We start from the raw sequence: 10,294 nt of genomic DNA, 5'->3' as shown, positions 1-10,294 counted from the left end.
CCCCGGCAGCCCGCCCCGTAGGCTCCCGGCCCCCCGTGCCACCCCCAAGTACTCCACATACCCCGATGGGGTAACGTGACGGGGGTCACCCTCCCGCCACCACCACCCCCCATATGCAGAGGCCTTTCTAGAGAGCCAGGGAGCGTGCGGCACCGGAGGCGGCAGCCGCTCGCCGTCACACACACGCCGAGGACGCCGACACTACAGCAAAGGGATTTTTTTTTTAATTATTATTATTATTAATATTATTATTATTATTATCATTAATATTATTTTTTCCCATCTGGCTTTTTCCCCCGGGGGGGCTTGCGGTGTGTCGAGGAAGCCGGCGCACTCCCAGGAGCTGGGATTATTTGCACAAGTCTGTATATTGAGTTCTCGATCCCGTTTTATTTTTATTTTTTAAGCGCAGAGGGGCTGTTGTTTTTTTTTCCCCCTCCACACCACACTTTCCTTGGCTTTTTTTTCCCCCACCACTGTCAACACCACCTCACCCTCCTCCCAGCCCACCATGGCCCGGATGAACCGCCCTGCGCCGGTGGAGGTCTGCTACAAAAACATGAGGTTCCTGATCACCCACAACCCCACCAATGCCACACTCAGTACTTTCCTGGAGGTAAGGAGGAGAGGCTGGAAGGGGGGGACTGGCACACAGATGTCTGTTCTGGGGCTAAAAGATGATGTTGAGATGCAACAGGAATCAGTCCTGTGTCGGTTGAGGCAGTGGCACATCCTCTTTGGTACCACAGCTCCCTGGGGCATCCCGGGGCAGTGGGTACAATCACCGACAATTTTTTTGGGACGGTTGTTTTGAAGGACCCCAAGTGTGGTGTTTGGGCACAGCAGAGATGGAAGTTTCCCCACTGCTGTTGCATCCCCTGCCAGCTCCACCAACACATCACATCGAGGGGCTTTACAGTGATACGCATGGATGCATGCATCTCCCTGCACCTCAATTAGGATTTTTTCCTCCCAAATATCCCAGCATCTTTCCAATGCCTGGATGTGTTAGGCAGTGCACAAGGAGTTGGAGGGCTCTGTGTTGCATGAGCCAGAGATGCTGCCCTGCCTGGGAGCGCTGCCTCAGCCTTGGCAGCAGCTGGGAGTTAGTGGGGGATTAATGGATGCGTGTCCATGGTCCGAGACGAAAGACTTGCTCTTTTTGTCAATGCCTGGGGGAAACACCACGTCCTGCGGGTTCAAGTCAAGCCAGCACAAGCAGCTTCTCTTTGCAGGGAGGTGGTTTGGGATGTCACTGCCTTCACGAGTGGACCTGGGGCTGCGCATCAGCCTGGCAAAGGGTTTTTGCCCTAGAATTAATCCACGTTGAGGTCCAATGTGCTGGCATCAGAGGCATCCTCCGAGCTCAAGGAAACACCCCCCAGCCCAGTCCACACCCAAAAAAACATGTGAGCACCACCAGCTCAGCTGCAGGAGAGTGGGGACAGCCACCCCATACCCTGCACGCTGTGTGCAAGGCACCGGTAGGAAGGGGGCGAAATTCCCTTTGCCTCCAGCCTTTGAAATTTTTGGACAAGCTGCCAAGTGTGTGGGGGTTTGCCACGGTCTGGCGGGGGCACACGGGGAACGAAGGAGATGGATCATTGAAGGGGATGATCTCACACAGTGCTCGACGGGGCCGGTACGCTGGCATGTAATCCGGGAGCAATCCTTGCGGCGAGCGATAAGCCATGCTGGAAGCAGACCAAGTCCCACACCCAAGCCTGCAGCACGTTGGAGTGATGACAGGATACAACAATGAGGTCAAGAAGGAGCCCCTGAGCCATCTGCAAGATGCTGAGCGCAGTCGGCAGGATGCGCTACGACACCCCCCGCCAGTGATCTCCGTGCATTTTTGCAGCAGGAGTTGCGACCTCACCGGGCACAAATAATTTCTCCTTTCGGGGGACTTGTGCCCATGTTGGGGATGTTTCTTTGCCTGGGGTGTAAAGTCCCTGCTGGTGTGGCTGTCAGGGCTTAAAAATAAATGGCCCTTTTAGCACTCGTGACTCCAAGGAGTGTAAATCCTATTGTATAAAAGAGTAAAAAAAAAAAGTTTAAAAGAGAGTAAAAATCCTCCTGTGGCCACGTGGCTTTGGTGCTCTGGGATCTCATGCTTCCCAGGCTGGATGGACCACAGGGGCTTCGCTTGAGGGTCCAGAGATGTGGGATGCTGCTGTTTTAGGGTCCTTAGTGGTCCGTGTGGTCATAGTAGGGCTCGGATGTGTTGGAGTTATCTGGGCTGCAGCTGGCAGGGTTTTTTCAAACCCTTCCTTCTCCTTCCCTCTGCAGGACCTGAAGAAATATGGTGCCACCACGGTCGTGCGAGTGTGCGAAGTGACATATGACAAGACCCCCCTGGAGAAGGACGGCATCACTGTCATGGTAGGTAGGCAGCAGGATGCGGCCCCCCCTCTGCTTAAATACCCCTGTCCCCAGGGTCTGCTACACACCGTGTGCGTCAGATGGACCGAAGCAGCATCACACTTGTCCAGGAGCAGGATTTAAACCCCAACATCCTCCTCGGGGTGAGGCAGGCAAGCTCCCCTCTCCCTGGGCTGAGATGGGGCTGGTGCTTTAAAAAAAGAAAGCGCTGCCCACGCACCCGAAACTGTGACTCATATGGTTGAGTCGGCAGCTGCCTTCCCTGCCTGTCGCTCAGGCTTTAAAGTATCCAGGGGATGAGAGCGCCTGATCCCACGTGGAAGATGCGCGTGGTTCCCATTACCCCCCAGCATTATCTTATCCGGGGCTGGAGCTGAGGGGGGGAGTTTGGGTTTTTTTACTCTTCCAGCAGCTGGCTGGTGCAGCTCTGGGGGATGAAAGGGAGGAGGCAGCAAGCAGGAAGAAGCAAGGAGGCCGAGCAGGCAGCTTCCTGGGCTGCATCTTGGCTGATAAGTAATTGGAGATGATGTCAGGCGTGATTGCCCTGCCAGGGAGTTCAGCTCCAGCTGGAAAGTGAGACTCGGCTCGTTATTTAGAAAAGGGTTTGGAAGTGCCTTGTGTCTCCTAGGGTGGTCCTCTCTGCTTAGGTCCTCTCGATGTAGCTCTCTCTGTATAATGTATATCCTTATATATGAGAGCTATATCCTAGATCCTCTGGGACATGGGTAGATAATAGATCCGCTGTCCCTCCAGATGCAGATCCCTCTCAGTGTAGATGCTGTGTCTCTGTAGGATGTATCTTACAGAGAAAGACAGCTGTATCCTACGTATAGAGTCTATGTAGGATAGCATATCTGCTTGCTTACACATCGAATTCTGCCTTCTACCCTGTTTCTGCCTGGAGTCCTCCCATCTGAGTTTCTATATCTAGGATATACATACCTCTCTACATACTTTATAAAGATATATATATATATATATCTCTAGGATTAGGGAGGTACCAATATCCTAGATACATAAACTATATAAGACACTACAGAAAATATATAGCTTCTATATTAAGTCTCTATTACTATATAGAAACTATATATAAGGTATATCATATAGATAGATATCTATATCCAGTGTATCTATGGATAGATCACAGAATCACAGAATTATTCAGGTTGGAAAAGCCCCCTGGGATCATTGAGCCCATCCCTCAGCCCGACTCCATGAAGTCCTCCCCTACCCCACATCCCCCAGCATCTCACTTTGGGGATGGGGACTCATTCCACTGTCTGACCACTCTTTCTGTGAAATATTTTTTCCTAATGTCCAGTCTGACCCTCCCCTGTTGCAGTTTAAAGCCGTTCCCTCTTGTTCTGTCCCTGATCCCCTGGGAGCAGAGCCCAGCCCCAGCCTCTCTACAGTGTCCTGTCAGGGAGCTGTAGAGTGATGAGGTCTCCCCTCGGCCTTCTCCTCCTCACACTGAACACTCCCAGCTCCTTCAATTGCTCCTCACAGGATTTGTCTCATCCTGGACACACTCCCTGGGTGGTTTGGGTGCCTCCTCTGCTTTTGTCTCCTCTGTGTTCCACGGGGGATGCCAAGCAATCTCTAAAGCTGATGGCAGTTACCAAGTTGTGCCAGACATGAGTGTCCTGTGCCATGGACATCTGCATGTCAGCTCTTCCAGCAGGTCAGAGATGGGGCAGAAATCCTGCCAGAGAACCGACACTGTGTGGTTTTCACTGTAGGAAGGTGTATGTTGCAGGATGGATATACTTATTGGATATACCAGTAGTGTTTAATCTTCATCAGTCATGTAGACAGTGGGATCAGGTGTACCCTCGGCAAGTTGGCAGATGACACCAAGCTGAGTGGTGCAGTTGATACCCTAAAGGGACAGGATCTCATCCAGAGGGACCTGGACGGTCCTGAGGGCTGGGCCCATGCAAACCTCATGAAGTTCAACGAGGCCAAGTGCAAGGTCCTGCACATGGGTCAGGGTAATCCCCAGTATCAGTACAGGCTGAGTGATGAATAAATTGAGAGCAGCCCTGCGGAGAAGGACTTGGGAATACTGGTGGGTGAAAACTGGGACATAGGCTGGCAGTGTGTGCTTGCAGCCCATAAAGCCAACTACCCTGGGCTGCATCAAGAGCAGTGTGGCCAGCAGGTGAAGGGAGAAGATTCTCCCCCTCTGCTCTGCTCTCTTGAGACCCCACCTAGAGTGTTCAGCTCTGGGGTCCCAGTGTAAGAAGGACCCGACCCTGTCCAGGGGAGGCAGTGGAAATGGTCAGCGAGCTGGAACACCTCTGCTGTGGAGAAAGGCTGGGAGAGGAGAGGTGGTTTAGCTTGGAGATGAGAAGGTTCTGAGGAGACGTTATTGCAACCTTTCAATATGGAAAGGGGGCTTATAAGAAAGGGTGAAAGACTTTTTACCAAGGCCTGTAGTGACAAGACAGAGGGTAACAGTTATAAACTGAAAGAGGGTAGGTTTAGATCGGACCTAAGGAAGAAAATTTTTATGATGAGGGTGGTGAGAGTCTGGAACAGGTTGCCCAGAGAAGCTGTGGATGCCCCATCATTAGAAGTGTTCCAGGTCATGTTGGATGGGGCTCTGAGCAACCTGATCTAGTGAAAGTTGTCCCTGCCCATGGCAGGGGGGATGGACTGGATGATGTTTGAAGGTCCCTTCCACCTCAGACCATTCTATGCATTGATGATTTTGTGGTGTGGTGTGTGACCCCCAGTGCAGGCACAGTGCCCTGTGCTCATGGCTGAAGTGGTGCTTTCTGAGCACCGTGGGGAGGGGATGGGCTTGCAGGACACAACAGGCTGTGCAGGGTGGGCTGGCTCAAGCATTAGGACACCCTGAGGCCCAGCGTGCTCCTTTCCTAGCAAAACCCAACTGCAATCACATTACCTGTTCAAACCCCGAAGTGAAGCCGCTTCTTTTGCCATCTTACACCAAGGATGACTCCAGCACAGCAGCTTAGTGACTCACTCCTCAAGCACAGGGATTATGGCCCTGTGCTTCCCACCCACCGGGACTCACCACACCACATCCCCTCCAAGGGATGCTCCCCTGCCCGTCCCTCTCCCACTGCTGCAAAGCCAGTGGCCATGCTCCTGCCAAATCCATTTTGAGAGAGAAATCACCATTTTCAGAGAGACATGCAGCCTCAACTGGCTGCCAGTGCCCATGGGGAAGCGACCATCCTTTCCCCAAAAGGCTGCAGCAGTCACAGGCAAGGGGGGGACACACTTTTTGCCCATAGCAGAGTCCAGGGCGGGGGGGGGTGCTTAATGCAGCACCCATTTCACCCATTTCATCACTGAGCTCTGATGTTGAGACCTTTTTTTTTTTTTTTTTTTTTTTTTTTTTGGTCCCTTAAGAGCCTTTCCTGAAGTATTCTGCTTAAATGGCCCCGTTTGGAGGGTTCTGTCTCCCTCCCTCCCTTCAGGTCTCCCTAGGGCTGTGTTAGGGGGTTCCCAGAGCATTTTTTCAAACCTTGTGTGTTCACCTTCCCCTCCGTGTGTGGCACCAAGCTGAATTTCAGCACCACATTGGGCCCTGAGATTTCAGCCATTGCCAAGCCACCTTTGCTCAAACTTCCTGCAAAGTGTCTTTGTGCTGCCAAGCACTGGATTTAGAACGGGAGCTGGTGGGGAGGATGATGGGAATTGCATCTCCCTGAAGCTCAGTGTGGTCATCAGAATGGGACAGGCAATGGCCACCCTGGTCTGCAGAGACAGGAGGACATGGGGACCATGTTGCAGATCCTGTAGGTGCTCCTTGAAGGCTGAACCTGACCTTAGGAGACAGGAGGACCCCAGACCTAGATTTGTACAGCTGCAAACCCTGAGCCAAAGCAGCCAGAGGATTCCTGCATGCTGGATGGTGCCACAAAACTCCCTACATCCCCACAGAGCTGCTCTGTGAGCCCTGTTCCTGCACACGCATCCACCTCCCCGCTGCCAAGGTCCCAAACACCATTGCCCTGAGTAAAAAGCAATCCCCTGAGTTTTTCCCCAGTGTCTTGAGAGTGGTTTTTGCTTGCCCTGGGCCTTGCAGGATTGGCCGTTCGATGATGGAGCGCCTCCTCCCAGCAAGATAGTGGAAGATTGGCTCAACTTGTTGAAGACCAAGTTCTGCGAAGACCCCGGCTGCTGCGTGGCCGTGCACTGCGTGGCCGGCCTGGGCCGGTAAGTGGGAACCCAGCACCCCAGCTACCACCCCACCCATGAAGGGAGGAGAGAGAAAACCATGCCCGCTCTCCTCCCTCCCTTCCCCAGTCCCCCTTTGAGCAGGGTTTTTGCATGCAGTAAAACCTTAGTGGGAATAGGTGTTGATGGGGGGGGGGCTCTCTGCTGCCTGAGCTTCTCCTCACAGTTCTTACAGCCAAATCCTGGGCACCGGGGTGGGGGGGGACACACCCACCCTGCTCGGTGCTGTGCTGCCACTGCCCTGCGGCTGTTTTGCTAAGAGCTCATCTTAGTGAGAAATATTGCAAAATGCTTCCTGCTACAACCGGGAGCTGACACTTTCTGAGAGCTGCTGCATCTGCTGCTCCCCCTGCCACGGGTCAGGTTTTGCATGTGTATTTCCATCCACTTTTCCGATAGATTTGCCTCCAAATGCTCATTAGAAGAGCAACAAACAGCTGCCAGCCCTGCCCTAGGGGTTTTACCCCAAAATGCTCCTTGGGGCAGTGCTTGCAGCCAAATGGCAAGAAATTACAAGCTTAAAAGCCACGGCTGATAAGTGCCTGTGATGCCACCATCCTGTCCCCTGCCCCGGGACAGGATGTCAGCCTCTGGGCTTCATGGCCTGGGGAGTGACAGCCACTGCCATTGCCTTGCAGCGCTCCCGTCCTCGTCGCGCTGGCCTTGATTGAGAGCGGGATGAAGTATGAAGATGCCATCCAGTTCATACGACAGTAAGTTGAGCAGCGTTTCTGTGTTGGGGGAGAAAGCTGCCCCGCTCTGAGGGAATGAAGAGATCTGGCTTGTCACGGTTTTTGGGGGGGGCATTGGGGTTGCTTTTCTTTCCTTTGGCGGAGGAAAAGGGAGATCACAGAATCACAGAATCATTCAGGGTGGAAAAGACCCTTGGGATTATCAAGTCCAACCATCAGCCCAACTCTATAACATTCTCCCCTACACCACATCCCCCAGCATCTCATCTGAACGACCCTTAAACACACCCAGAGGTGGTGACTCCACCCCCGCCCTGGGCAGCCCATTCCACTCTGACCACTTTCTGTGAAACATTTTTTTTCCTAATGTCCAGTCTGAACCTCCCCTGTTGCAGGCGTGGCTGGCATCGAGCACCCTGTGCCTTTGTATCAGGGCTGCAGGAGGCTGGGCCAGCAGCTGGGAGCATCCCTGGGGGGCTTCTGGCAGGCACCCCACATGTTTTCTCCCCAGCTCCATGCCCTGAGACACGCAGGGCGGATGAGCAGGAAGAGCTGCTGGGGTCAGTGGAGGATGCACACAGCCACAGCCTCCAAAATCCCTTCCTGCTCCAGGCAGGGTGGGGTTCAGCACCTCAATGGGGTTGGGTTCAGGGTGGGGGGAGTCTTCGGCCACACTGCTGACTGCACCGGCCCTTCTCTGTCTCAACAGGAAACGCAGAGGAGCTATCAACAGCAAGCAGCTGACGTACTTGGAAAAATACCGACCAAAGCAGAGACTCCGTTTTAAGGACCCTCATAACCACAAGAACAAATGCTGCATCATGTAACCTCAACGACCTCTTGCCAAAATCCGTGCACACAGACACCCGGGCACTCGCACGCATCCCACCCCCTCACCTCCTTGCCCAGCCCCGTGCACCCCACATGCCGCCCCTCTGCCAGGGCTGGGGTGGGGGGACATGGAGCACCATCAACGTGTTCCAGCACCCACAGCACGGTCGTCTTGCCAGACCCCTGAAAAAGGCTGCTCTCTCCAGCCACAGCCCCGAAGAGAGAAGGCAGCACTGCCCTTTGACTCTTGGCATTAGCAGGCAATGAGTTCATGTGACGGTTCTTCATCACCTTCCTCGTCCTCCCTTTCCCCTCCCCTTGCACTGAGAGGGATGGGCAAAGGGTGCTTGGTTTGGGGTGATGCAGGCAGGGGTGTACCAGCTGAGAAGGGGTGGGGAGCAGGAGGGCTGGAGCACCCCCAGAAAAACCCTTTCCCACCTCTTCTCTATAAATAAGGGCTGCAGCAGCGGGGACGGAGGTGGGGATGGTGCAGTAGCCTTGGGGTGGAGATGGTGATAGCAGGAAGAGGTGAATGGGGCTCACAGCTTGGTGCTGGCCTTGTGGCCACAGGAAGGGCTGAGCTGAGTCCCCCTAACACCATTCCCTTTCTCCTGGCCCTTCTGCCACTTCACCATCTCCCCTTTGCCTCTGTGCCAGCCAGGATGCTGCAGATGCGGTGTGTTGGGGGCGTGCTATGAAACCTGGGGACCATGGCAGGGCTTTGAGGCACGCAGCTTTGCCAGGGTGCAGGGTCTGCACTGGGTCCCCCAAAGTGTGGGGTGCTCTTATTTATAGCTTCCAAATTCAATGCACAGGGTGGTGGGTTCTTTCCTGTCATGTCCCTGTCACTGAGCTCTGGTGCCCTGGGGACACAATGTGCATCTCAGGGCACATCTGTGTCCTCCACCACTGCGTTTGCTGGCTGAAGGGCTGGGCTGCAGCTTTCCTAGGGATTTTGGGTGCTCCTGGCAAGAGCACATCACCAAATTTTGCACCTGCCTTTCCCACACCTGTAATACGGCGCCTGGCACCCCGAAACCCCCCGGCGCGTGCCCTGGTGGGGTGGACTCAGAGCTACCCCTGAGCTGGGACATTAAACATCTCTCAACTTTCTGCCTTTGAATGCTTGCAGCAGCTGGAGGGGTGGGCACGTAGGGGGCATGGGGGTGTTTTTTTCTTTTGATGAGGATAAGAAGAAATTTGCTAATTAAAGGAAAAAAAAACTTAAAAAAAACCCTAAACTGTTTGTCTTCCGCATGTCCTCTGGCCTTTCTTTCTCCCATTGCTGCCCAGTGGAGCCCAGGAGGTGACCCGTGTCCCCCCAGACCAATCCCTGGCACTGGGTCACAGCTGACTGCCATCCACTGTCACCAGGGCCTACGTGTGTCCCAAGAGATGCTCCAGGGATCCTCTGGGCTCACTGCTGCTCGCTGCCTCAGATGGAGAGGATTGCAGTTGTTGGGGCAAGGAGGGCTAGTCATCCAGCATCTCGTGGTTTTAGGCTGCCCAACTTGAGATGCCTTCAGTGCCCTGTGTTGGGCATCTCCAAAGGTTTGTGTGCCTTCCAAAAGGTAGATTTTTCCAGCGATTTGCTTCAGAGGGTTCATCTCTTGGGATAAGCGGTGAGGATGGCTGGTTAGACACCTTTGGTACCTGCAGAAGGGTAGGGGACAGCTTCGTGTCACCATGTGTGGGCAGAGGAGGAGCTTGGAGCCGTTTCCAGCACTGCTCCTCTCCCCATGGGAGCCAGCCCCACTGCACGGCAGGGGTGGCCATCCCGTGGGATGGGCTGTGGGGCTGAGTGGGGTAGGGACCCTCCAGTTGTCATACTGCACGTCTCTGGCCTGTCCAAGCCTCCACACTGTGGGACAGCCCTCGGTCCCTTGAGTTTCTCTTGCCCCATGTCTCATGGAGAAGGCAGCAATGCTCAAGGGGTGTGCATTGGTTGGGAAGGGTGAGAAATTTGGCTCATAAAAAGGCCTGACCCTGTATTCACAGCAGTCCTGATGGGTGGATCATCACCCCCTTCCTGCTGGGTGCATCCTCCTGCTGCTAAAACAGGTGCTGCTTCGTTCCAGAGGGCAGTGGGTGGTGGCTTGGCATTGGGACGGGAACAGCCCCACTCCCTCTTAGCCAGGAGACCTCATGGTCCCATGTGCTCCCCGGTCACA

The 10,294-nt window shown here is 54.2% G+C and overlaps 1 protein-coding gene across 1 annotated transcript; it reads left to right on the top strand.

The window, feature by feature from the left end:
* The first annotated feature begins 6 nt into the window (after positions 1–6).
* PTP4A3 (protein tyrosine phosphatase type IVA, member 3) lies at positions 7–8,976 on the top strand. The gene is made up of 5 exons (XM_026842657.1): positions 7–616; positions 2,293–2,385; positions 6,449–6,579; positions 7,239–7,313; positions 8,002–8,976. The coding sequence occupies exons 1-5, from the start codon at positions 512–514 to the stop codon at positions 8,117–8,119; spliced, it is 522 nt and encodes a 173-aa protein (XP_026698458.1). The 5' UTR covers positions 7–511; the 3' UTR covers positions 8,120–8,976.
* The last annotated feature ends 1,318 nt before the right edge of the window (positions 8,977–10,294 follow it).

Source organism: Athene cunicularia (assembly GCF_003259725.1).
Source record: "Athene cunicularia isolate RWA chromosome 2 unlocalized genomic scaffold, athCun1 chr2_part1, whole genome shotgun sequence".
Lineage (NCBI taxonomy): Eukaryota > Metazoa > Chordata > Aves > Strigiformes > Strigidae > Athene > Athene cunicularia.
This window is presented reverse-complemented; position numbering and strand designations above follow the sequence as displayed.